Raw genomic sequence first — 27,012 nt, forward strand, 5'->3', positions numbered from 1 at the left:
CATCGCGTTCGCAACCTGGAGCTTTCAGGTCCAGCAAACCACACACGACCGTTGGTATTCGCCAGCGTTTGCCGCTATTACCAATCGGTGGAATTGTACGAAAAGGAAACGATAGAAATCTGCCGCGATTGTCGAAATCATGTCCGCGTCGGCCAACTTTGTCGCCCCCGGCCAGGCGCGCTACCTGCGCGCATGCATGGTCTGCTCCGTCGTCATGACCTTCAGCGTACGCCATCTCCCGCCCTCTGAATAACCACGCCCCCCGCGAAGGAAAAAAAAAAAAACGAGCTCCTGCACCCTCTGATACCCACACATGGCTCATGGAGTCAGACCGGCGCATGCAGGGACTGGGAAAAACGAAGACGAACAAATTGAGATCTTGTAAGCTAACGGAGGAAATTCGCAGCGTTTCCGCGACGAAGGGTGCCCCAACTGCGAAGAGTTTCTGCACCTGGCTGGCTCGCAGGACCAGATTGAGAGCTGCACGTCGCAGGTCTTCGAGGGCCTCATCACGCTCGCCGACCCGGCCAAGTCGTGGGTCGCCAAGTGGCAGCGCCTTGACGGCTACGTGCCCGGCGTCTACGCCATCAAGGTCTCGGGCCAGCTGCCCGACGAGATGCGGTCGGCGCTCGAGGACGAGTACAGGATACAGTACATTCCGTGCGTGCCCCTTTTGTGAAAGTTTGTCTGTCATGCTAAGAGAGTCAACTAACGTCTTTTTGTATGTTAGTCGAGACGGGACCGAAGCCGAGGTGGAATAAGAAAAGGAAACGGCGGACCGAAGAACGAAGACGGCGGTTTGGGGCGAGAGAGTGAGAGGAGTAGTGGGAATCTGAATCTTGGGGCGCTCGAGGCGTTTTGCTTTTGAAATTATTAGGCATCTACGAAGAAGTGAAAATGAGCAAGTCTCGTCGACGAGAAGAATAGAATATGCTGCCATTTGTGGTATCTAAAAAAAATCATTCCCCAAACTCCATGTCCCTTGTGTATATTTCTATATGCTGCGTTTTTATGCACCGACGCTGTGAAAGTGGAATAGCCATGCCGCGAAGCCTGCGCCGTGGCTAACTGCTCCTTTGCTTCTTCAGCGGGTTGCCCGAGCCGGTCCCGTCCCGCGGACGCTTGCGATCCATTTCCTGGCGCATGATGCGCTCCGCCTCGCTCATCTTCTTGGGCGCTTCAAACACCGACGTCTTCTTGACGCCGCTGCCGCCAGACAGCGCATTCTTCTTGGCCTGCGCAAATACATTCTTGACAGGCGCCTTGGCCTTGAAGGAGAAGCCGCCGCTGGGCTTCTTTGCGTCAGCCGCAGCATCCTCCGTCGTGCTCGCGCCGGCTTCTGTCTCGGCCTTGCTGGCAGCATCGTCGGCCGACGTCTTGGCCTTGTTTCCGCTAAACGAGAGCGTAATCTTTTCGCCCTCTTGCTTCTTCAGTCCGCGGTCCTCGACGTCCTGGGGCACGTCCTGCTCGCGCGCTGTCGCATTGGCCTGTGCGCGCTTAATCTGCTCCCGGATGATGCGCTGCTCAATCTGCTCGTCGCCCTGGTTCTGCGCTTCCTTTCTGCGCAGCGCCTCCTGCCGCTTCAGCGCATCCGGCGAGTTGTCGATCCACGATATGTGTATCCCCTTGTCGTTCTCCTCGACGCGGCAGATGCCCTCGCGGCCAAGGTGCTTGGCAAACTCGGTCAGCGACGGCCACTTGGTGGCGTTCATGTGGACGTGCTCCTTGTTGGCAATGTACTCTTGGTAAAAGTGGTTGATCTGCACCTGCTTCTCGCCGTGGCCCGTCTTGAGGAGGCTGATAAAGTCCGAGAAGAACTGGTTGCTAAAGTCGTTGATGAACTTTTTGGGGTCCGCGCCGACGACCAGCATCTGCCGCACGTGGCTCTCGGACTGCGTGTGCATCTTGAAGCCGTTGGCGTCGCGGCACTGCTTCTCGCAAACCTGGCAGAACCATCGCAGCCGCTGCAGGCCCTTGGACTTGAGCTTGTTGTTGAGGTGCTTGACCGAGCCGGCCTCTGCCTTGGGCATAGTGGGCGGACTGGAATGAGGCGCGTGAGTTCAGATCTGGGTAGGGACTCGGTGTCGCGGCGAGGAATTGTAGTTGGGTTTCGGTTGCGAAAGGGCGTCGATAAAAGAGATTGAAATAGTTGAGTCGTTGATGGATGGGCAGCATGCAGGTGAGGCCCACAGATAAGTCTTCACTCTATGTACATATCAGCAACAAGGTTTGCTAATAAAAGGAAAGGGAATTGGAAACAATCAGTTCGAAGGATGAGAAAGAGAAGTAGAATTAGAAAGATAGAGAAGTTGATAAACGATAAGAAACTGTATATTCCTAACCCGCGGTCTATTTTGTCTATTTTGTCTCCCTGATGGGCAGTAAATGAATGATGCTCTAGGTACCATCAAGTACTCCGTAGCGGCGACCCAAAAGTACAGGTAGGTCATGTATGTACATGTAAGGTACCTAGGTACACAGGCAGCAACCCCGGCCCCGGCTTTTAAAATCTGCCCCACAACCAAAACATCCATCATCATCGTCCATCGACTTCATCTCTCTCCAGCATCTTTCATCAGCCACGGCAGTCGATCACGGCTTGAAGATTTATACTCCACGGCTGTATGATTTACACCCCATCATTACACAATTTGTACTAAGGTCCTCGGCCCATCATGTCTGAGCGAAAAGTCCTTCAGGTATGTGGCAACAAACTCTCCAGCATCCAGAATCTGTCGACATATGCTAACATTTGCCCAACCAGAAATGGTACCCCCCGGACTTTGATCCGCGGACCATTACTGGCAAGTCAGGCCCCAAGAAGACGGGCCCGAAGATCCAGACAGTGCGTCTCATGGCGCCTTTCTCCATGAAGTGCCTGACGTGCGGCGAATTCATCTATCGCGGGCGCAAGTTTAACTCGCGCAAGGTGACCGACCAGGCGCACAGGTACCTCAATATCCAGATCTACTCCTTTCATATCAAGTGCACGCGCTGCAGCGCCGAAATTACCTTCCGCACGGACCCTAAGAATAACGACTACGCCATGGTGAGCGGCGCGATGCGCAACATGGAGCCCTGGCGCGACCGTGCCGCCGCCAACGAGAGCCTCGAAGACCGCCTCGACCGCCTGGAGCTGGAAGAGGCCGAGGCCGCCGGCGAGGAGGCCGAAGGGCGCAACGCCATGGAGGAGCTCGAGGTCAAGAATGCCGATGCCCGCCGCGAAATGGCCGCCGCCGACGCGCTCGATGAGATTCGCCAGCGCAACGCCCGCATCCACCGCTCGGAAAAGGATGGGGTGGACTATGCGGACGCGGTCGTGCGCGGGGAAGATGAGGAGCGCGTGAGGCAGGATGCGGAAGATACAGAGGCGGCGCGGCGGGCGTTTGCGCGACCCTTGATCCGTGTGGAGGAGAAGCGGCAGCCGCTCCCGGTCGTGCTTGATGCGATGGTGTTTGACCCGGTGGTGTTGGATGTGGTGGCGTTGGATGCGGTGGTAGAGGAGGAGGATGAGTCGCCAGCGGTCAATAGGCCCACGAAGGTGGTGAGCGAGATGCCACCGCCGGCGATGACGGTGCCGTCGTTCAAGAGGACGGTGAAGAAGAAGAAAGACCACTCGGCGCTTTTGGGTATCAAGAAGAAGCCGGCTCTGGTGTAATAGGTTTATGGTACGGTTATACGGCTGGGACATTACTTTTGTTGTATGATAATACGCGGCGTTTTGGGTGCGTTTATGTGCATAGTCACAATAAATCGATCTAATTATACATGAAGATGACTTTGAGCAATCCTCATTTGTCCCTTTAGTGAGATGGGCCTATGGTTTCGTCTTGTTTCCTCGAAAGCTGCTTAGCATACCGCCGGCCGGCCGGTTCGTGGGTGTCTAAAGTGTACGAGACACTTGGCATCATACAAACTGCCGTTGAATCATGGAGGACGGTTCACTTTACAACAGCCGCAGACACCGCCATCATTTCAGGAAGTCTTGTGAGGAAGCTCTTGTCAGAGCGAGTTCTCAAAGGTTGATGTGCAATCGGGAGGAGGTGAGCTGCCATGGTTGTGAGCGTGGTGGAATAGTAATTGTCGAGCGGTCATCTGAGCATACAACCACATCAAAGATCCGGCCGCCTACCAATTGTTTGTGTTTCGAGTCGTCACTATCGCCATTACGAGTCATCACTATTGCCATTACGAGTCATTGCATATGCGAAATCCTTATAACGGAGTGGTGGAATCAATTTGTTAACCAGAGAGAAGAGAAAGAGTCCTTCCCATGTTACCAGGTATTGAGCCAACTATTTCCATTCGCATAACAAATTGACACCCCACCGCCGCTGTGAGAATGCTTAAATTAGGATTGACAAGCGTGGGAAGCAGCATAGAACCGAAAAAAAAAAGAAATAGGCCAAAGCCAAAATTACACCCCCAACGCCGTGGCATGTTTGCGTGTATCGTTCCGTTCGTCATGTAGAAAATAGACAAAAAGTAGCAGAAAGACGTGGAGCCGTGCTGTCGAACCCGGTGTCTCCTGCTATAAAAGAAAAAGGGGACGATTCGATGAACGAGTCGTCAAGTAGTAGAACGATTTCTTTGGGTCCATGACAATAAAAGAAGTGCACCCTTGAAGATCCATCTTGACCGATGCGATGACATGACTGATCAGCGAACGGTTTCGAGAGGAAGCCCGATGCGTATTATTGAATCACCAATCCAAGAAAAGCGACAATGGGAACATTTGTGTTGTAAGCCCAAAGGCTCGCACTGTATTGCTTTTCTGTATTGTTGGCGAGCAACTAGGTACTGCTAACACCGTTGCTCATGGAGCTCGACGTCGAGGACTGGCTGCTGCCGGAGCTCTGGGGTGCTGAGGATCGCGAAGCCTCCATCTGGCGCTTGGTGTGCTCGTGCATGAAGCGGGCGTAGCTGCTGATGCTGACGGGAGGCGAGGAGGAGGGCATGGCGCTGGCGCTGGCGGATTGCGTGGCGGGCATGATGGGCGGCTATTTTGTGTGCGAGAGGGTTTGTTCGACGTGTGGGAGTTGTTGCGAACGGTGAGAGGATGCTCGAAACGTGCAGTTCAGTGGAATAAAAAGAGGCGAAAAAGAGTCTGGCAGATGCGACAATGCTGTGGAAGCTGGTCGGAATGTTGGTTCGATGGGGGAAAGAAAGGGTAGAGATAGAAAAGGATTGGGCGGGGCTTCAGGGTCTTTATAAATCAAGATGAAGGAAGAGGATGAGCCTGGGCACGATGGGGGGTGGGCGGATACACGAGACTGTAAGAAAGGCAGACTGGGAAGCAGCAGGCCAATAGCAGAAAGGCAGACTGGAGAGTTGCGAAAAAGAGGCTTGTTTGGCTGGTTGGCGGGCTGGTTGGCTGGGGGTCGGCCTACAGGTTGAACAAACTGACCTCTTTGGGGGAGGGGGGGGGTGTGGGACTTTCACTACTGACGGCCCCGGTAATGAAAATAAGACTGCACACACACAACTTCAACCACCCCCGGGCCCAGAGGTGTACCTAGGTACCCTATGTGCACCCTATGTGCCTACCTACCGTACCTACTAAGGTACCTACCTAGTTAGTTAGGGTTAGGAGGTAGGTGCCTGTCAGCTGCGGTGCTTGTCGCAGAAAGAACTTTGAGAACCAAAAAAACAAGCTCGCGACGCCAAAAACGATTGGGTCCCTGTTTTGCTCATGACGGACTGTCGGTTTCTTTTCGTCATTCGCCCCATCATACTGATAGGTACATGACCAGCACCCACGCCACCATACGAATACAGGTAGACGAGCTGCCGTGCGAGGTAAACCGGTTTGCATAGGTAGGTAGTTAGGTGCGATACGCAGCCCGTAATCGTGGTAAATAATGGCAATGCAGGAAATTGATCACGTCCGAAACGGACCCAGACCCAGCCCGTGGGATAGGCACCAATGGGAGGCAAGTCCAGCAATGAACTGTCTGCTGCACTCCAGGAACAATAGCAAGCACGGCATGTAACTCCTCGATAACTAATTCGTAGATCTGTTTGATCCCCGTAACTAGAAAAAGGCAAATACATTCATTCCCCCACGAAATGAAGAAACAACACCCTGCATCGGCCCCGCTTGCATGAGCTCAGGGTCCAACGCCACCGACCCAAAGCTTGGTTTTTGACAACGAGTCAGAATAGAGAAAAAGGTGTGAGGCATGATGACGATGGGAAACTGGCATTGACTCAGATAGTTTTTTCCCCTGGTGGCAAGTGTTGTTTATTGTTTCCAGTTGGGGGCCAGACCCCTTAATAACGAGGCGCTCTGCTATTGTCCAGGTCTGGTATACTGGGCATTTCACGGGCATAGTTGACTTGTCGAATGTCCCTCCGCCGAAGAAAAAAGAGCTCGGATGGTCACAAGACTGGGCGAAGCAACAGCTGAGAGTAACTAGCAAGTAGGCTGAATGGGAGAGGTGATACAACTCAGGTTCTAGAACGCGAGAGGGTAAATGGTGGATATGAATACAACCTGGTGTAAAAAAAAAAAGAAGAAGCAAGGAAGAAGAATAAAGGTGAGGATTGATCGGCGCTGGTTGAGGGCTACCTAATAACTACGAAGTTTGTAGTTAGTCTTTGGGTTTTTGTGAAGAGTTGGAATTCGAAACAAAGGAAGCAGAGTAAAAAACCACCATGATGTCACTGGCTGGGTGGGTTAGAGGTAGTGGTAGTGGGCTGATGTGATTTTTAGCGAGTGGCTGCGACTGGGGGTTTTATTAGCGGACTAACTTACCTACCTGTACCTAGTACCGATGTACCTAACCTCTCGATTCGAGATACTTTGCCAAGTAACAAAATGCTTGGGATGTTATCGTCAGAACATGCGACGCGCTTCATCAGAGAACCGAAATTGGCTCCTTCTGCCAACATCTCTGCTGCTGGTCATCATCCCTTTTATTATTAACCTCGCCTCGAGGCCTCCCCTCTAGCGGCTTCGCCTGCGTCGGCGGGGTCTGACCAAAAACCCTCATCAGCGCCACCGAAATTTACTGGCTGGTCCTCCTCCACCCCCGCCGAAGAATACCTGCTTCTCTTTTATTGTAACACACTACCTAGTTAGGTATAACTTGATATTTTTCCCAGAGGTATCTACCGGCTGCCCCGTTCGTCATTAATCAGGCCACTCTGCGTTGTTGCCCGGGGCTTGCTCCGGACCACCCTTGCCAAGAAAGAGTAATAATAGTTTAGCTGTTTTGATAATACAGGAGAGAAAAACCACCGCTTGCACAAGCACAAGTCGGGATACACAATCTGTGGGAATAAGCGACAACAGCTGTCTGCGAGATGAACCACAAAATAAAAATATAGTACCGCTCTGCAGGTCAACTCTGCAGATCAGAACCATAGAGACAGTCCCAACAAAGCAGCCAACCCGCCAGCCATGAAAAAAAATACATGCCCCAAGGCGTCCGTCGCCAGTGACGTTTGTGCGCTTGTGCTCCAGTACTCCGCTGCGATCCAATGAGGTCATCTCTGCCGTCACAAGACCCCACTCTACCATTTTGAACGGAGACAGCACGCTTTCAGCTCCGTTTTTATTCCTTCTCTCCTTGACAACTGGCCACCTACATACGAGATTGTTGAATCACAGTCAGACCTACTTGCTGGCTTGCCTGCCAAAAGCCAACTTGTGGCCTGTTGTGCCTGTCATATCTACTAGTACGTGGGACCGGAACACATCCTCGCCGTTGCTTCACCGTCACACTTCAACGCCAGTTGCAGCCAACACACTTGGCAATCACCTCAGCCCTAGAGCAAACACGCTCCTGGCTGCAACAGATCGCCTCACTTGCACCCGTCATTTGCCCGGCGCGGGCGTGTGTGCAACCACTCCACAAAAGCCTGCCAAAAACCTGAAAGCTGCACTCCTTGCCGCCCTATTGTCTAATGACGGCATCACACTATCTTCAACGCGGCTCGATCCGGCTTCTTTCAAATGTCACTCTCAGGGACCCTGCGCGCGAAAGGGTACTGCACATTACCGAACCACCTTTCATTATTGTTTAAGCCCTTACGATCTTGAGGGTGGCCCCTCTGCCATCCGCATCGGAGTGCGATACCCTTGTCATTTGCTCGGGACGTTGAGCGACTGTGGCAGCTTCCCGATGCCGATCCCCGAGGTAATAAAGTGCATATTCCAACTATTGCCGCTTCGAGAAGCACCAGCCCCTTGTTGTATCTGCCTGGGTTTTGACAATGTTCAAAGTACGGGATACATGTCGCTAGGTGGCGAAACAAGCATTTTCGATGCACGCCGTCGCCACTGCAGAGCAATACCACCACACGTCAACATAACTTGGTTCAGGATGCCTGCTACTGGATGCGCGTATGATGTCAATGGCTTCATGGCAGGGGACGCTTCCGCTCTCCAGTCACCACATGACGCAGGCGAACAGGGTAGCTCTTCCGCCAGTTTCTTCTTGGTATAGACTCTCATGTCTGTAATAACGCTGCAGACAACGTTCATCGGTCTCTTACATCATACCACAGAGGCCTGAGATACCCCCGGGCGAAAGCTGTCCTGTAGAGAGAGGCTGAGGCCTGGTGGGACAATGACGCTGATCATCTGTGATGTGCCCTGGCCGTGTGACGCCGATTGTTGAGAGCACCTAGAAAGTTCCCATCTCAAACCATGACTGCACACAGTAAGATTCCTTGATTTCATTTTTTGACATAGTCAAAAAATAGTCACCACAGTGCCGTAGCTACTTGTTCTCCTTGCTGATGCCGCACGAGATCGCCACTGTACCGAGCGCTCACAAGCCTGGCCTTCCAAGATGCCCGATTATATGCATTTCAAGGAGAGCAAAATGGGCTTACCAGTCCGTGCAGCCCGCGAAACAGGTCAAAGGCAATCTCGTTGGGCATAGAAACAGTGTAGTTTTACTCACAAGCAATTGGTACTATACAATACCCAGATTGAATGATTTGCTCAACACAGACCGTCACTTGGTTGGCTTGAACTTGTTGATTATACCCGTTGACAAGTGGCTAAATGACTCGCCGAAGAATAGCCAAGCTTATTTCCCGCGGTGCACGTTTCGGCTTTGGCTTGAACAAATTTCTTACCCTGTTCACAGCTTTGTCGAATGTAAATTCTGCTTAGCTCTCCGCGCCAGATCTTCCCGGCTTGATGTAGGTGCACCACAGTAGCTCCCCGTTCCCAGCACCTCCAAAACTTTCAAACGTCTCGACAACCAACTGCCACAGCAATGGCCACCAGACAAGCTACTCGTAACTGCCTTTCATCCCCGATATACGGCTGTCATGGCGGACCTGTCATACGGCCAAGACTCCCGCGCCGCCCCCGGTAGAAATAGCAAATAAAAATACATTTCCAAGAATCTATAATCCATTCACAATTCCTAGGCCGCATTGCTCAGCAGCAACAATTGTCCGCTCCGCCAACTCCGCAGCTAGGCCCGTCTCCGCGTACCGCCGGGACGCGCCCGATGACTGGCGGTATGGCTTGTGATTGGCTGTGCGGACCAGTGAACTGAAGGTGATCGCGCGCGGCAGTCCTAGTCCGGCAGTGTTGCGCAACAAATATTGACACAAAAAAGAGAGGAAAAAAGACATTATTGAATTGAAAGGAATTGAAGCAGTAATGGTTTATCGGTGAATTAATGTAGGGGAGCACGAATACTATATCTTGCATGTCATGCATGCAAGTTGAGATGGAGCACGTGCTCCGTCCAGCAGCATATTTGGGAATAAGTAAATCCTGTGTTAAATGCAACAATCAGTAGACAGGTCTATCACAATCCCGCACAGATCCACTAGCCGCCGTCGCCGGGTTTATGCAACATCCCGACACCCGCGCGCGCGGATGAGCAATGCTGCCTCGTTCTAAGTGGCTCGTCTAAGTGCCCAGGCACTTTGTCAGCATCCTGTCTGATTACGGATGACGGCTCTGAGATTAATAATATCACTAGGAAAATAATTTCCCGTTTACCGTAGCGCGGATGAGGAGCTGAAGAAGATGAGGGTGGCAGCGCCTCAGATCTGATCTGGCAAGTGGGATGGTGATGGCCAAGTATATAACTTGGTCGTTCCCTCATTGACTCTCAATCCAGGCCGCTTATTACAAATTGCCTATCTAATATCAGCTACTGCCGATACACGCGCATTGATCTCTACGCCTTCTCATCAAGAAATTCATATCCATGAAGACCATTGTCATCCTCGGTACCGGCGTTGCCGCCGCCGCCGTTATCCGGCAGACTATGAAGTCGTCGGTGCTGCCGCGCCGCGACACCCGCATGATCGTTGTCAGCCCTAGCACACACTTCCTCTGGCCGATTGCCATGCCCCGCGCCATTGTTCCTGGGCAGTTTACCGACGACAAGTTCCTTTTTCCCCTGCCGCCCACGTTCGCTGGCTACCCCGCCGACCAGTTCGAATTCGTCCTCGGTACCGCCAGCGCCCTCGACCCGGACGCCTGGACGGTCCAGGTCGCCCTCGAAAACGACGGCGGCGTGCGAGCCGTGGCGTACGACGTGCTGGTGGTGGCGACCGGCACCGCCTCACGCGACGACATGCCGTGGAAGCCGCTCGCGACGACGGAGAGCACGGTGGCGGAACTCCGCCGTGTGCAGGCGCAAATTGCGGCGGCGGAGACGATTGTGGTGGCCGGCGGAGGCACGACCGGCGTGGAAGCGGCGGGGGAGCTGGGGTATGAATATGCGCGCAGCGGCAGGAAGAAGGTGTATCTTGTTCACGATGGCGCGCTCCCGCTGTCGGCGTCTGCGCTGCCTTCGGTGCGGAAGCAGACGCGGGTAGAGCTGGAGAAGCTCAAGGTCCGGATGGTGCCCAACAGCAAGGTGACCAAGGTGACCAGGTCGGGGGACGACACGGTGCTGGAGCTCACAGCGGCGGACGGCAGCAAGAGCAGTCTCGTGACGCAGGCGTACGTGCCCGCGCTCGGCGTCGTGCCCAACACGGCGTTTGTGCCCGACCACATGCTGGACAAGGGCGGCTACGTGAAGCAGACGACGACGCTGCAGGCCCAAGGTCATGCGGCCGTGTTTGTCATTGGCGATGCGGGCAGCCTCGAGGCCAACAAGGCGGCGGTGGCGGACGCGCAGGCTCGGCACCTGATTGCGGCACTGCCGGTGTATTTGGAGGGAAAGACGTTGCCAGAGTACACGCCGGCGGACAAGGAGGTGTTTGCCGTGACGCTGGGACGGGGTCGTGGCACCGGGCAGATGGGGAGATGGAAGCTTCTCAGCTTTTTGGTGTGGTTCCTCAAAGGACGGTTCTTGGGGACGGATTATGCGGAGCATGTGGCGGCGGGTAAGAGGACGCTGACGACCAAGTTTGAGTAGGGAGGGTCACGGGGAGGGGATGGTTCGTTGTGTTTGAAGGTGCATCGCATCTTGGGGCGTTTGCATCGAGTTTGTAAGGTTGACCGACAAACAGCGGTTGACGGTGCATTTTACATTATAGGCCAAGTTAGAAGATTGGATAATAGAGTAGGATATTCTAGTTTACTATTCAATACTTTTCTTTACCATGCTAAACAGTTACATGGAATGACAGACTGACGTTGTGCAAATTTGGCCCACACGACATCGACCCACACTCCTGCAACCATCGCGACAACAGCAGCTTGAACCTTGCATCTCGCATCTGTCGCACAACGCTTCCCGCTCACCTACATCCGACCAACGTGTACCGACATCACGGACATCTATATACATCTATATACGTCGCCAATTGTAGCTTTATCCGCACAGGCTGCCACAGCAGCCCTTGTGCGCTCACATGGCCGGCCTTCTCCTGCACTACCCATAGCGAACGAACGAACGAACAAGCGACCGACCGACCGACCAACCACCTTTCATTCCTGCGCGCGCGACGACGACCCAACCATGGACAGCCAGCCGGCGGCAGCCGCGCGCAGCCCGCTGCAGGAGGCGGTGCAGTACTGGTCCGACTTTGTCGCGCGGTGCATCGCGCAGCGGCTCGGTAGCGAGCGCTTCCACGACTTTGTGCGTCTCGTCCACGCACAGCACCCGCTGCCCCCCATCCTCGTCGCCGACCTGTTTCTGCGTCCGCAGCCGTCGAACCGCGTGAGCCTCGACCCGCGCGTGCCGCCCTATGTCCGCGTCCTGACCCAGCTCGGCTACATGGACGCGCCGTCGATTCTGCGCGTCATGTACAAGTACTCGGCGCTGCATGCGCTCGCCAAGCCGTCACCCGAAGTGAAGACGGAGGAGGCGGGGGACAAGACGGTGCGCTGGCAAGAGTCGTCGTGGGCGGAAGAGGTCATGTTTTATCACGTTATCAAGACTATGTTTGAGGGCACGGCCTTTACCGACGCCAAGACGGGACTCGAGCTGGTCGGCATCACTTGCAAGTGGATGGACCTATTCGTGCAGACGTTTGCGGCCGAGGCGCTGGTCGGTACGCATGACAGGCAGGCGCGCGAAGAGATGGTGACGGTGCGCGCCGCTCTGGCACCGCTACTCTTGCGACTGGTGGATAATGAGGCCCTGCTGCGCATCATCAGTAGGCCGCCTGCAAAGGGTAGGAAAGGCGAATGGTCACGGCGTGAATTGAGAAGCTAATTACGCAACAGGTCTCCGCAAGCATTTGTCGGACAGCCTCGGCCACTTTATTCAAACGTTTCAGCCTGCTCCTTTGTACTTGGAGAGGTTGGAGATTTTCCGCACGCAGACGCTTGCGCAGCTGGATCCCGTCGATGAGAAGAAGCAGGCCGCCAATGCGGCCATGGATGAGCTGCTCGACTCAACTGTCGGTCTGGAAAGCTTTGTCGTGGCGGATATTCCCATTGCCAACTCGAGAGCGGCGCTCTACATCTACCTCAATGCGGCGGTACGTCTACCCTCACAAGTTTGCCGCACCATTACTAACACTTCGAAGCTCGTCGGACGGCCTGTGCTGGATGATTCCATGCTCTATGCCTTTTTAAATAACAAATACCAGGAAAACCAACAGGCAAGTGCGGTCGATTTGATTGTCGCCTCCTTTGACGTGCTCGCCAACGCCGTCTTCCGAAACGAAGGCCCCAAGGACGCGCACCTCCTCCGATCCTTTGTGGTGAATAAGCTGCCGCTTCTACTCTGTCAACTGTGCCATCCAGAGTTCTCGGCCACATCGGCCGAGTTTTGCATTACGGAAGCGCTCAGTCGCGTCGACACGGGCATCTTCCCCACAGCCTCTCTTATGTTTGACGAGTCGCGGAATAACAATCCCTACATGGACAGCGTGCGAGAGGAGTTTTGTGCGGCGTGCGCCCTGCACGGACTCATTGAGAGAGACCACGTCGACCGCATCCTGGGCGAGACGTCCATGTCGTATGACCCGTCGTTGGAACGGGTCAACCGGGACCGGCTCGTGGGCGACTGCTTGTCGGACTCGGCTAAGATTCAAAGCATCATCTCGCAGCTAGATAGAGTGGATGGCAATGTGGGAGCTGTGGCGCATGCCGTAGTCGAGGTACGGATAACCCGTAACTGTGTACCGTCAAGTGCTAACTTGCTAGTTAATTCGGCAACTCTGTATAAGCAAGGATACAATGTCGTTGAAGCTTCTTTGTACCCAGTTGGCGCAAAAGCCTCAGTCACTCGACATTATTCTCCTCTTCGACAAGGTCACCTCCATTCTCGAACCTGTGTGCAGCCTTCTCGACAACTGGCGATATGAGGAGGACCAAGGCGAGTACCAGCCGGTGTACGAGGAATACGGTGCTATACTGCTGCTTGTGTTCGCCTTTTCCTATCGCTACAACCTGTCGCCGCTGGACATTGGCATCCACTCGGCCGACTCGCACGTGGCCAGAATCATCACCAAGTCGCATATTCTGCGGCCACTGGACGAGCTAAGCGAGCAAGAGTCGGAACACGTGACGGGTTGGATCAATGGACTCTTTGATAACGAAGCGGGTGGCCTGGGAGACGACCTCATGTCCTCGTGCCCGCCGCACGAGTTTTACCTGCTGGTGGCGCCGATTTTCCAGAGCATCATCACTGCCTATACGTATGGCTACATTAACGATGAGAGCCTGAAAGGTGGTGTCGAATGTACGTTGACTCCCAGTATAAAGTACAAGTGTAACGAAACTAATCTCTTCTAGACTTGGTTGACACATTTCTGTTGCCGTCGCTCGTGCCGGCCATTCGTTTCTTGTCCGACTACATATGGATCGACCAAAAGGAGCAAAAGTCGATTGTCAAGGCGCTGCAGCTGCTACTCACGCCAAGCTCCATATCTGGGGAAGCAAGCACGGTGCTGTCAGCGGTGAAGAACCTCGTGGCGCAGCCGCTAGAGCACGCCCTCCGCACATACCAGCGGCAGGACCCGCGCAACCAGGACATTGAGCCGCTGCTGCGGTCGCTAAAGGAGAACCTGCCGCTATCACGCCGCTCCGGGGGCGCGGCGCACCACGAGATGGAGTTGTGGGCCAACAGCTCGAGCAGCGGGCTGTCGGGGGCAATCCGCCACACAATCCAAGGGCTCGTGCAGTGGAGCGCGCAGCCGGGCGTCAACGTGATGCCGGCGTCGTACACGCACCGCCAGCTGATTGCCGGGCTGCGCATCATCGGACCGAGCCGACTGCTGCGCCTCGTCATGGAGGAGATACGGCAGCAGAGCGAGCTGGGCAACGCGAGTGTCGTGTATGATGTGGCTGCGGCGCTGATTGCGGCCACGGACTCGACCAATGAGGCGCCCGCCTCCACGCAACACTTGCTGGACACGGCGGGCACGATGCAGGTGCGGCGGCGGGGCTTGCGCGACGCGCTCAAGACGGCGGCGGAAGGCTACAAGCGGCTGCAGAAGCATGACCCGTTCTTGGCTGAGGCGACGGTGCGGCTGCATCGTCGCGTCGAGGGGCTGCTGCTGGTTGTGGTGGTGGTGCCGCAAGCGCAGGCGATTCTGCCGGCACTGGATCTCGGGGACGCGGACGCGGACGCGGCGGCGGCGGCGGCCATGGCGGCGGTCGGCGCGGACCCGATGTCGGTGGATGGGCTGGATATGGGCCTCGGCGCGGACTTGGATCTTTCGGGGGGCGCGGGTGATGCGGACTTGTTTGGCGGGCTGGATACGAGCCTGGACATGTTTGACGGGTGGGACAGCATGGATATGGGAGTCAATTAGTTGTCTTTCGGGGTTGTCATGTTGTTTTTAGATTCTGATGGTCTTTTTGTTGTTTTTGTGCGAAGGAGTAGTGAATCGGAAAGGCCTGTTTTGATGCGCCAGTGATTTTGACGCAAGGCCTGTGTATAAATGGTAACTACGATGGAGAATCAACAGACGTTCATCACCAAGTTCCGTAACTACTTGTGTCGTAACTTATTGCGGGTTGAAAGCAGATTATCGTTAGAGCGAGGCTGTGAGGCTTGACTCAACCTGAAGTTATGTTATAGCTGGGGTCAAGTACCTGCGACATGATTGTGCGGTGGCATTCCGTGGGCCAACTCATGTAGAATGTACTCAAGCGCAATCGACATGGCCACGCGACAAGAAGCCACCTTGCCCGATAATAAATAAAGCCGTTATTTCGGACTTCCAGAGAGCTAGGTACCTAGGCATTAATTAACTGGATACTACCTAATAATCTAATGACACCCAGTACCTAGGCACTATTAATGAGAATCTGCACTGAGAACGTGGCCTGGTCTGCTGCGCGGTAGTAGCCCCATAGCGGCCCCCGTACTGTCTCTCGCTTCTAACTATTGAGGCCAGACCTTCGCTTCCCTTCCACACTAACTCATCACCTCTTCATCATCCTTTCCCTTTGCATTCTTTCCGCTTCCCTCTCCCAGAGTGCAAAAATTGAAAGCGCATCGCTTTTCATTTTTCCTCTCTTGTCTGCCCGTCATGCTCTTTAAGTCGTCCCTTCTCGCCCTCCTGGCCGTTCAGGTCTTTGGTGCGCCAGCCAAGGTAAGTAAGCCCCCCCCCAATCGAAGCTCGTCGCATGCGAGAAACAAGACCACATCTCCTTGCAAAGCCATTTGCCATCCATATCCGGGTCACTACTGACCTGTCATGTCTCCCAGGACACTGAGGAAGAAGCCGCCGCCCCCGCGCCGCTCAAGGCCACCATCAGGGCCACGTTTCCCGACGCCGAGCTCCTCGGTCTGCGCCTCGTCAACGGCAAGCCGACGCGCGCCGTGCTCGAGGTGACCAACCACGACGAGGGCCCTATTCAGGTCGCATTCGTCTCGGGCGCGCTGTCCTCGGACAAGGCGCTGCCCCCGGACGCGCCGGCCTACCGCAGCATCGTGCATAACCTGACGGCGTCCGAGTACAACCTGGCCGTGGCCGCGGGCGAGTCGGCGCAGGTGCCCTACGCGTTTGCGCTCGACCTGCAGCCGCAGGACGTGCGCGTGCAGCTCACGGCCCTCGTCACCGACGCCAAGGGCGGCATCTTTCCTGTGACGGCGTACAATGGCACCGCGTCCATTGTCGAGGCGCCCACTAGCTTCCTCGACCCTCAGATGTGAGCCAAGTCGGTATCGATGGGATCTTGGTTTCCGTTGCTGACCTGTCTCTTCTAGCATCTTCCTGTACCTCGTCCTCTCCGCCGCCTTTGCTGGAGCCCTCTACTTTGTCTACAAGACGTGGATCGAGGCCCTCTTCCCGCCCGCCAAGAAGGCAGCGCGCACACCCAAGAAAGTCAGGAAGACCGAGATCGACGCTGCCCTCTCCGGCTCCGAGTCGGCGGCTACCGCTTCGGGCAGCAGCAAGTACGACGAGAGCTGGATCCCCGACCACCACATTGCCCGCCCGGCTGGCAAGCGCTCCAAGTCGGGCACCCCCAAGGCCAAATAAGGGTTGGTTGCTGACTATTGGTGTGTTGGGAGGTTTGTAACAAGTAGCCCTTCCTGCGTTCGTTGTGTAAAGCAGAGCCGCAAATCGGACCATGCTCGAAGTCAGTGCAGAATGCATGCGAGCACGAGTTGGGTCAGAAAAGGAGGGCCAGGGTGCTTTTGCATATGCCAACTCGGCTCGGGGATGATAATGACGAAGGCGGGGGTAATGTAGGATTACCAAAAGCAAGATTTGTCCAAAGAGGCCACTCATAGTACCGGAGTCTGAATTGAGCTTTTGAACTTCTAAAATCTGTCCACACAATTTCATCGTGGAAGCAATTCTGCAACACCGATGTTTCTCTTGTCTCGTTCAATTTTCGAACAGTTTTCGTAGAGAGCAACACTCATCCTTTACACCTTGCATGTATCATCCTCACACGCAAGCTCCTACCATCCTGCGAAACCTTCTACACGTTGACTGGCCAGGAAGGAACCCCGGTTACCCCATTTGACAAGGCGCCGACTCCAACTGAATCATGCTTAGTCGCCCTCTACGTCCCAACCAAGGCCGATGCTTAGCCAAAGACCGATCCCGCAGGCTTCTGCGATGGCTTCCTCGACATGTTCCGTTGGCGCAGGGAAATCTTCTCGGTTGTCGAACGGTGGAAATAGTAGTCGAGGTATTTATCCAACCACAAAGTTCTGAATGACTGGTACTGGTAAGCTAACCGCACATTTCACTGCCCTAAAGCAGAGACCATCAACTTCTCAGCTGCCCAAAGACTCAGGGGGGAGGGGTTGCGAAACCCCTATTGAACGATGGAAAGGGGTCAACTAGTACAAAGGAACCAACAAAGGTATAGATTTACACACAAGAGTACAAACAAGTGTACTAATGACATGGTGATATTCGGCCGCTCAGAATATATTCCTCCGTCTCCATATAATCATGGCTCACAACCGCGGTATTCATTACTCGTTACTTCGCGACCCTGCGGCCTCCGCAGCCAGGTACGACATGATAGCGCGTTTCTCGAAGCGCTCGTCGCTGGTCCCGGCACTACCGTTTGCCTCGGCAGTGTCCTCGGCGTCCTGCACGTTGCCAAACAAACACTCCCACAAATCCCCCTTGTCGACCATTTCGCCCGCCGTCTTGTCCTTGCTCATCAGCTTGGACAGCGCCGCATGCTCCAGCTCCAGCGTGTTGGCCTCGTCGATGCTCGCATCGAGCGGTTCCGGCGTGGCCGCCTTGGCGGCCGCCGCCGTCTTCCTACCTTTGATCCCACCACTCCCACCACTCCCACCGCTGCCGCTGCCGTTGGCCGCCATCGTCACCGCCCGACCCATGTGTTCCATGCGGCGCCGCACTGACAGGTTGTAGATGGACTCCTCAACGGTACCCGAGACGAGGTACAGCCAGACGGTCGTCTCGTGCTGCTGGCCGATGCGGTCGACGCGCGCAATGGCCTGCAGCTCGAGCGCCGTGTGCAGCAGCGGCTCACACAAGAAGACGTGGCTGGCATTGACGAGGTTGAGCCCGGACGCGTGCGCGCGCGCGTGCAGCAGGAAGCACTCGGCGGCCGGGTCACTCTTGAAGCGCGCGATGCCGCTGGGCTCGTCGACGGAGGCGTAGCCGATGCGGAACCGCCGCAGCGCATTGTGCAGCACAGCGAGAAAGTCGCGGTACTGCGAAAATATAATCGACTTGGCGCCCGCGTCGGACTCGCGCAGCCATAGCAGGTGCCGCACGAGCGTGTCCACCTTTGTGGTGAAGGACGGCCCGTCGAGGTCAACGTTTTTGATCTCGGCGAGCTTGTCGGCGTTGAACTCTCTGTAAATGATGCCGTTGCGCAGGCCGCTGGCGCTGTTGGCTGGCTGGCGCTCCGCCCGGGGCTTGTCGGCGCTGCTGGTGCGGCTGCCCTCGCTCAGGATCTGCAGCTGCTGCGGCTTAATGGCAATGTCGTGCAGCTGCTCGGGCTTGAGCTGCTTCTTACACACGGGGCAGTTGCGGTGCGATTTGTACCACATCATCATGCACGCCTTGCAGAACTGGTGCCCGCATACGGTCAGCACGCCCGTCACAAACGGCGACTGGCAGATGATGCACATGCGCGGCTCGTTGGACTTGCTGCCGCCGGGTCCGCCACCACCACCTTCACCCGCTTCCTTGAGGTTCATCAGGTACCGTTGCTTGGCCTCGCTGGAGAGGAGTTTCTTGTGCGCGTCCTGCTCCAGCTTGTGCACGCGCTCCTCGACGTGCGCCGTCTTCTCGCCTTGGTAGGGCAGAACCGCGTCGGACACGACCTGCAGCTGGCGGTAGTACTCGAGGCGCGCATTCATGGCGTCTTTGAAGCTCTCAATCTCGGACTCAAGCGCCGTCGCTGCCTTGTTTTGCCGGGTCAGCAGCGCTTGCGTGTGCTTGAGATGATCCGAGACAATCTGCAGCTCCACGGCTTCACGGCTGCTGCTAGGGGCATCTCGGTTCAGACGACTTTGCAGGCCACGAAGCTCGCCGATGGCGCCGCGCATCGATATCTCTGAGCGATGAGGCTTCATCTGCTTTCTGACTTGGAGCAAGGTGAGCAGCTTCACTGGGGCGGGACCGCCACCATTTTGCGCCAGTTTGATACTTGTCTCAGTCTCGTGCTTGACCAGCTCGTTTGTTTGCCCAGATATAGCATCTTGACGATCTGCAATGACGCTTCGCAAAGCCTGCACATAGACCATCAAATCGTCTTGAAACTTTGCAGAATCCACAAGCTCTTCACCAGTAAGCTCGACGTCATCCTCTTCATCGAGTAAAGGCTGAAGAAGTAGCTGCACCACCTGCTCTCGCCATTCATCCATGATGTTTGCTTGCTCGTTGAGCTCTCCGTAGAGCACTTCCAGTCGGTCAATGACCCTGCCGCTCTCTATGCCCTTCCCCGGTTTAACATCAAGCTCAGGTACCTCCACAAATGTCTGGCTAGCGGCCTTTTTCTTGATGCTAGTCATATGGCGGTTTGCTTTGCGATAGCTTTCTTGCAAAATTTCTCGTCGCAGCGCCTTGGCGCTTTCGTAGCCGTCATCTTCGAGCTTCTTGAGGCGGTGAAATTCTTCCGAGTCTGGCTCTGTCATTTCAGCGTTGTCACGCATCTGAAAGTTGGCGTTGGCACAGAAGAAAACCGCCTTGTGGTGTATTTCCAGGGCAGAACGTAGGCGTCGTTGCAATTCCGAGATATTTCCTCTCGAATCAATGACATCAGTGTCACTCTGATATTCCGAATCAGAGTCGCGTACCTTCTGAACAGCAGGTTCTGGCTGTGACTCGTGGATTTTCTTCAGTTCTGCTATGCCGTTGGCGAGTTTAGCTCTGGCATCCTTAACAAGCCTCACTGTTTCCCCATAGACTTCTTCCCATAGGGCGAGAGCTTCCTTTACTCTTGGGCCATTCTCCAATAGCTGACCGCGCGTCAGTTTCGCTGACAAGTAAGCCCTCTCTTCATTGCGAATAGCTGTTTCGCTCTGCTCCAGCATGGCATTCAACACTTCCTCGATTGTACGCATTGGTCGTTCTTTATTGTATCCGAGGACACGCCGACTATACACGCCGACTTCCGGATGAAGGGCGGTTTGGCGTAATCTAGTTAGCCATGTTCGCATTCGCGCCTCGTATACCTCGGGGACCCAGCCATCGAGCATTGGCGCCCCAGTTAAACTCAAGTCACAGTCTTCTGTCATTTCCTTGAACAAGCTTTGATAATGTTGTTCCTCCACGGCACTGAAGGGTATACTAATAACATAGCGTTTCTGAGGTGGCAGAAGAATCTCATCGCGCACGAGTGCCTTTGTGTGTCGCAGCGCGAGCGATCGGAACAGCTTCTGGAACAGGGGCTTGTGAGATGAAATGAGCGCAGTCCAGACTTGATTTGCATAGCAGTATGGTTGATACCGAAGAAACAAGAGCAGCCCAAACAAATCTTTGACATCATCCTTCACTGGGGTTCCTGTAATGCCCCATGCATTTATTCGCGGGATAACGCGGGCAACTGAAGCAGCTTGGCTCACACCGCTTTCAATCATCTGTGCTTCGTCAAGACAGACTCTCCACCAGGATATTTGTACCAGGGGAGATTTAGGGCGTGTGTATGCTCGTTCGAAGCGACGTGAACGTTCAGGCGGGTCAGTAGCAAAGTGAAGCTCTTGGGAGAGAACGGAATATGTTGTAATAACGACATCAAACGAAGCAAGCTCGGCCACTGCTGCACTTTCTTCACCTTCCTCAAGCTTCCTGCATCCTTGGTAGTGGGTGACTCGGAGAGACGGCGCATGGCGTGCAATCTCTGCCATCCACTGTTGTCGGAGAGATCCGGGCGTGACAATCAGAGTAGCATTTGTTTTCAAGAGTCCATCAGAATCTTCCCGGGAGTCCAGAGAAGAGATGTCTTGGCGCTGATTCAAAAGGATGAGTCCGATAACCTCAAGTGTCTTTCCAAGACCCATTTCTTCGGCCAGAATCCCCCCCTTCATAAATCTATCGGCAAGGTGATAGGGTGCCTTGTTTCGCGTGACTGCATGCAACACATCACTCAGGTAGAATAAATTCCCTTCTGCGTCCTTGACTTGGCGAAAAGTATCACAATCTGGCTGTGCGACGGTATCTGGGATAGGTTCCAGGCCAGAAGGCGTGCATTTGATGCCTTCGCGATGCAACATCCACTTGAGGGTCCGTTTCTGATATAGGAAAAGTGTTGCTGCTAATGATGGAACCTCGAGATACGCTGGCTCTAGGTTATCTTCAGGGGGGACGTAAGCCGCTTCGTAGAAGTCCATCGGGGAGCAAGCAGAAGAGTTGATGTCTGAACGAGGAAAAAAAGCATCGATAATCGCATGGCTCTCTTTTCGCTCAGCACATGTTCGCATGGTATAGTATGGCGACGGAGTTTCGTTCCACATTATGCTGAGCGTAATAGTACAGGTAAGCATGCGTTGGGCAATCTCGAGGCGAACGTCGACCTTGGTCCACAGCGCTCCATGAGCGTTCCGTAGTGCTCGCCGGGGCATAACTTTGAACACATGGTCCATTCCGGATTCAACATGATCATTTTCTATCAAGACAGAAAACTCGGGAAGACCAAGAGCCTTGTTACGGGCTCCGAGACCAAGCAGGTTGCCATTGTATTGTAGGAGAACGTGGGGTCCGATGTCAGGCTTGACGGAAATCTGATCGGCCGGATCGGGGTGCTCAATCGCACGGGTAAAGAATATCGAGCCTTTCTTCACACATATAGAGTCGTTCGGAGGCGCTTCGGTAGTCTTGCGACGCTTCGCAGAGCTTCCACCGTTGATGCCATTGGGAATGTGGCGCTCGGGGCCAGACGGCAGCGCAAGGAGCGCATCGACGATATTGGAAGGCAGAGTATCTGAAGCTTGCTATCAGCTCCGTGTTCTTTTGTCCATCTCATATGACAGCATCATACCATTGAAACCAAATTGGTGGTCTACAGCAACGCTGCGTATGGGCACACGTGCCATGGTGGGTGTGTCGAGGGGTTTGCACGAGCTCAGAGCCCGGAGGGTGGTAAAAGATGCATTTATAAGGAGTTCCGTCGAGGTGAATTGGGATAAATCGGCATGAATGGATAGTGAATGGATGTATCATGGATGGCGGGGAAAAGAAGCGTGTACACGAGCATCCTCCATCCTTGTCGGACTTCTGCCTGGTGGATCCACCGCGTTCGCCTTTTCACGCCGGGGTAAGAGATGTGCGAACCAGATCAACAAGGCAAACGTAGTTCAGGCACACATTCATTCCGGGCTCCTTCTTTAGGCAATAGTATACCTGCTTCTGAAAGAAAGACTTCTGAAAGAAGACGCGATAATAACCAAAAATTGGGCGACCCAGTGGCGCTACCGTGTTCGTGTTCGTCTCGTCGACGGGCGTGATCTTCGGGGCGACAGGCACATGGGCAGCGCGTTCTAAGCCAGTGGAAGATGATTTACTGGACGATAATGATAGCCGTTTCCATGAACGTGAGTCTATCATTCAGTCAGACTGATCATTGGTATCGCCATCCATACAGATCTTCCCAGTTGAATATGTAGGAGCCTCGCGATGGGTCCACTGGGGCCGTCATAGCCTCGCTTACCTAACACAGTCTAATTGGCGTCAAATTTCGAGCTTGCCTCAATTGCAACAGACAAGCCAGCCAGTCGTTCTTCATTCTAGCGGACTGCGGCGCATTCCCTTGATGCACCGGGCGCCGGATTTCTTTTCTATTCTTCTCTGCAGGTACGGCAATTCGGTCCTGCTGTCCACCAGGCGCTTGTCTCTGTGACGGCCCGATCGCTAACCCCCTACCTTGACAGACAATGTCGAACATGAGAGCCCAAACGCTCTGGTCGTCGCTACGGCCGCTCGTATCAGCGCCTCCGACCAGTATATTCAGCAGCCAAATACGATGCCTGCACAAAACACGACCTCCTCCCACGATCCCCCGCCCCCGGCCGTTTGTCCCCGATGCCGAGACGTTCCTCAAGCTCATCGGCCGCGGCCTGAGCCGGCACGCGAGCAAGTTCCCCTCCTGGGAGGCGCTCTTCACCATGACCTCGCCGCAGCTCAAGGAGCTCGGCGTGGAGCCGCCGCGCGCGCGCCGCTATCTGCTTCAGTGGATGCAGCGCTACCGCAAGGGCGTCGTGGGGCCCGGCGGTGACTTTCAGTTTGTGCACGACGGCGAGGCGCACCTCCGCATCGCGACGCCGCCATCGGGCGCGGCGACAGACGCGCGCTGGGTCGTCAACGTGCCGCACGGCGAGGACAGCGCGCCTGAGACGTACCCCCGGCCCAAGGGCTACTCGGTGCGCGGCCTCAAGACGATTGCGGGCAGCTACGCCACTGAGTTGCCGGGCAAGGGTGGCGCCGTGGTCAAGATTACGGAAGGCATGTGGGAGAAGAAACAGGGGAGGAAGATTGATGGCGGCGAGCGCAGAAGGGCGGAGACGCGCTTCAAGAGGCGCAAGCTGGAGCGTCGCGCGGAGCGTGAGGCCGATTTGATGAAGCACCTGTAAATTATAACAAAAGGGGGAAGATGCTGCGAGCGCTTGGCATTGAACACACCATAACTTGTACCAATTACACTGTCATATTATGCTCATCAGGGTTCATTTCTTATACATACGCCGGGCGATGATACTTGTGGACTACTGGTCCCGTGATTCTAGGGACTGGCTGCGTTTTTAACAGCCTTGCTGCTTGGCCTGGTCTAACCTGGGCCCTGCATGACGGGTATAGACAAGGCAGCAACAGCACTGCGGGCGAGGGGTTACATACCGCAGTGCAACGGCGTGCGCTTTGGGGCAGCAGAAGACGGCCCGCGTCGGAGAGAACCGATGGCGTGCCACTACCGCCCTCACGATCCCGAACCATGTCCGAGATGCTTGATTTGACGCCTTGTCCACAGGTCATGACTGTTTCCCATGGGGTCGATCTTTGCCAAACAGCACATGTCTGCCTGGAACATGTATTAGAGCATGATTCCCAATGGTCTGTCCTAGTGTGAGATGCATTCAACTTGCCTTGAATTCTGACCCTTTGCTCCATTGTGCATGTGAGCACTCGACACTCGACTCCTTACCTGAGATCTGGACTTGACCCGCCAAGATCTCCCCGGCTCTAGATACGCATGTTACCCGGGGCTGATTCACCTAGATATGTACATATGTTACCCGGGGCTGATTCACCCTGTGCACGCCCAAAAGACCCCACGGATTGGGCGCAGCTATTCGGGCCGTCTCGAATCCTGACGGTTAGCAAAGCATGCCCAGAGATGTGACGAGGCTAGCCTGATCTCAATATATAAGTCTCGTCATTGGCACCTCGCCCATCCCCTTTTCTGGTTCTTCTTTCACTTGTTTGATGATTCAGTGTATAGAATCATACCAAGTCGGTGGCGGCCGTGGCATGAGTGTCGACTTCCATGCGAGGACAGTATGGCTGCGCCCCTCCACCACAAACCCTCCCACCTACAGCGCTCATCAACTACTACCTGTCTCCTCTCACGTCAGACTTTTCTCACAGATAACCCCTCATCGTCATTGAGTATGCGCATGAGTTGATCGCCGCACGGAACTTGGCTCTCAGGCGAGGCGGCAGCCCCCCCCTCCAACCAGCCATTTTCAGCTCAGCCCACTTTCGATTCCAGCAAACGACATGTCGTCTCGGTTGTCTTTACAACGGAGAGCATCGCTTTCGCTCTTCTTAATTTCCAGAACGCCATTGCACAACGTCATTCGCATGGCCAATGGTGGGATGGTTGATGAGAGGCGTCAAGATTGGCACAGGGCCCTGTGGCCTCACTCCTACCTAGCGTCCGCCGCGCATCGCGGGCTTTCGGCTTGGCGTTCCTTATCGCGCCCCCTTGCTGTCATGTGTCAATGCGCCCTCTCGGTCTCTGCAATCGTCGATTTCCAGGATCCTCAGGGAACGCACCGATGATGTCGGGGGCGGCGGCCGCGGCGGTTGATGGACGGGGCATGGCTTTCTCTCCGTGCCGAGGAGACGAGGCGTTCCGGGCTTGCTTGGACGTGGGCGTCTGGGCGATGACGAGATTCTTTGCCTGCAACTTGGTTTGGGTAAATGGCAAGCCCGTTGCCCGCCACCGCCACCGCTTCTCGCACGTGTGGTGTTGGCGGAATCTGGCGGCTGGAGATATCACGTCTACATTGAGAGAATACGCGAAGGCGGGGGGCGCGGAAATACGCTTAAACTAGCTATTTTCCCGCCCGAGCGTGAACAAGTCTGCGCACGTCGTGATGCCAACACTGAGGTCGAGGACTGGAAGCTGCAAGTTTGACAAGCTCGCTTGGCATTGTTCCCGCGCAGAGAGTACTTGTACCTTGACCAGATAGGTTTCAGTAGCATGGAGGCAGCAGTGAGGTGAGACGCAGAATCTCGTGCATTCACAGGACCACCTCCGCGGCAGCCGGCTCAACATCGTTGGTACAAGACGCGAGGGTCGCTAGATGGGGACGAGATCGCCGCCTAGTTCCCGGCATTGTTGACAGGGGCTGCGGAAGTGTTTCGCCTCATATTGTTAACTTCACGCCCCTTGTTCTACTTTTTTTCTTGCCATGTGCCGTCGGATATGTATGAGCTTGACATACCTTTCAGTCATGGAAATGGTCTACGTTTCGCAAAGAGCCCAATGCCTCTGCATTGCGGTTTGACTATCTACAGCCACTGCTCAAATCCTTCTACAAAACTATAGGATTGTCTCATTGACGGCCTGTTGCCGATGTAAATACTCGACCTATTCCTTCTTGTGTAAGCAATTCTTTGACACCACTCATTGTCATTGTCAGGCATAGTTGCTTCTCACATCTCCATCCAACCTCTCCCACAACTCGCGATATCCTTGTTCTGATCCCACGTTCATTATATTGTACCAGACTAACGTTACCTAGTTATCTCCTCCAGGTCTCCGATAATTCCGCTCATAATATTTCCATCTTGGGCTTGGCTAACAAATTGGTTCCTTCCCTAGCCACCAATGGCTGCGTCCATCGCTACAGCTGAACAAGCAGCTCCACCTCTTCTAGCCAGAACTTTGCTCAATTCCGATGAGTTGTTTCTAGCTAATCAGGAGACGAAACAAAGCTCAATCTCTACAGATATGTGTGCCCTTCTCAAAGCTTGTCATTGGGCAAAGTCGCATGAATTCTCACCGGCACGAAGCTAGAGTGTGTGACGTGAATAGCTAGGAGAACTTGTCGCAAAACAATGTGGTGTCAGCCCGATTCGGAAAGACGTACATCGGGACTTGTCTCGGCCGACGGCATTCGCAGTCCACACCTCACGAACCGCCAGCAGCGGAGATGACTCCGGTTCGGTTAAGTTCACTTGCATATTTTATCATTGCAGTTTGCTGTAAAACAATCCACCCTCTGCAGGCCGCTGGTACTAGCGTACGAGCTTGACTTAGACGCTTGTTCCCAGAAAGGGCTCTACAAACTCACTGTCTACAGTGCACTGATGGACTTAGTTTAGGGTCTGTCGGCATAAAGGAAGAGGAAACGTGAGCCTCTTTCGTTGCTACCTCATCTCTCCGGCTCCGAATATGTCAACACTTTCAGCTGAGCGCCTCAGACTAGGCACTACAGCAGGTACGTAGAGCGAAAGCTAGTGTGCTGATAGTGTTCATGGATAAAAGTAAACCGATTGGAAGGGATA

The 27,012-nt window shown here is 54.6% G+C and overlaps 8 protein-coding genes across 8 annotated transcripts; 6 read left to right on the forward strand and 2 right to left on the reverse strand.

Annotated features, from left to right (window-relative positions):
- Positions 1-139: 139 nt before the first annotated feature.
- On the forward strand, positions 140-761 carry CCM_03880 (transcriptional elongation protein Spt4, putative; the record flags this gene model as incomplete). Its single annotated transcript, XM_006669028.1, has 3 exons — positions 140-226; positions 407-660; positions 731-761. The coding sequence occupies 3 exons, from the start codon at positions 140-142 to the stop codon at positions 759-761; spliced, it is 372 nt and encodes a 123-aa protein (XP_006669091.1).
- A 303-nt stretch (positions 762-1,064) lies between these two features.
- CCM_03881 (C2H2 finger domain-containing protein) lies at positions 1,065-2,030 on the reverse strand (the record flags this gene model as incomplete). Its single annotated transcript, XM_006669029.1, has 1 exon — positions 1,065-2,030. The coding sequence occupies one exon, from the start codon at positions 2,028-2,030 to the stop codon at positions 1,065-1,067; it is 966 nt and encodes a 321-aa protein (XP_006669092.1).
- A 645-nt stretch (positions 2,031-2,675) lies between these two features.
- On the forward strand, positions 2,676-3,658 carry CCM_03882 (mRNA splicing protein Yju2; the record flags this gene model as incomplete). The annotated part of the gene is made up of 2 exons (XM_006669030.1): positions 2,676-2,699; positions 2,765-3,658. 2 exons carry the CDS (start codon positions 2,676-2,678, stop codon positions 3,656-3,658), a joined length of 918 nt encoding a protein of 305 aa, XP_006669093.1.
- A 6,532-nt stretch (positions 3,659-10,190) lies between these two features.
- Positions 10,191-11,351, forward strand: CCM_03883 (apoptosis-inducing factor, putative; the record flags this gene model as incomplete). The annotated part of the gene is made up of 1 exon (XM_006669031.1): positions 10,191-11,351. The coding sequence occupies one exon, from the start codon at positions 10,191-10,193 to the stop codon at positions 11,349-11,351; it is 1,161 nt and encodes a 386-aa protein (XP_006669094.1).
- Positions 11,352-11,897: 546 nt separating this feature from the next.
- CCM_03884 (RNA polymerase II mediator complex subunit Nut1) lies at positions 11,898-15,147 on the forward strand (the record flags this gene model as incomplete). The annotated part of the gene is made up of 5 exons (XM_006669032.1): positions 11,898-12,537; positions 12,608-12,864; positions 12,913-13,488; positions 13,562-14,072; positions 14,126-15,147. The coding sequence occupies 5 exons, from the start codon at positions 11,898-11,900 to the stop codon at positions 15,145-15,147; spliced, it is 3,006 nt and encodes a 1,001-aa protein (XP_006669095.1).
- A 351-nt stretch (positions 15,148-15,498) lies between these two features.
- On the forward strand, positions 15,499-16,824 carry CCM_03885 (signal sequence receptor alpha chain; the record flags this gene model as incomplete). The annotated part of the gene is made up of 4 exons (XM_006669033.1): positions 15,499-15,524; positions 15,816-15,933; positions 15,960-16,492; positions 16,551-16,824. 4 exons carry the CDS (start codon positions 15,499-15,501, stop codon positions 16,822-16,824), a joined length of 951 nt encoding a protein of 316 aa, XP_006669096.1.
- A 953-nt stretch (positions 16,825-17,777) lies between these two features.
- On the reverse strand, positions 17,778-22,319 carry CCM_03886 (SNF2 family helicase/ATPase, putative; the record flags this gene model as incomplete). The annotated part of the gene is made up of 2 exons (XM_006669034.1): positions 17,778-22,207; positions 22,265-22,319. 2 exons carry the CDS (start codon positions 22,317-22,319, stop codon positions 17,778-17,780), a joined length of 4,485 nt encoding a protein of 1,494 aa, XP_006669097.1.
- An 837-nt stretch (positions 22,320-23,156) lies between these two features.
- Positions 23,157-23,852, forward strand: CCM_03887 (IGR protein; the record flags this gene model as incomplete). Its single annotated transcript, XM_006669035.1, has 1 exon — positions 23,157-23,852. The coding sequence occupies one exon, from the start codon at positions 23,157-23,159 to the stop codon at positions 23,850-23,852; it is 696 nt and encodes a 231-aa protein (XP_006669098.1).
- Positions 23,853-27,012: the final 3,160 nt, after the last annotated feature.

This window comes from Cordyceps militaris, assembly GCF_000225605.1.
Source record: "Cordyceps militaris CM01 unplaced genomic scaffold CCM_S00003, whole genome shotgun sequence".
Classification (NCBI taxonomy): Eukaryota; Fungi; Ascomycota; class Sordariomycetes; order Hypocreales; family Cordycipitaceae; genus Cordyceps; species Cordyceps militaris.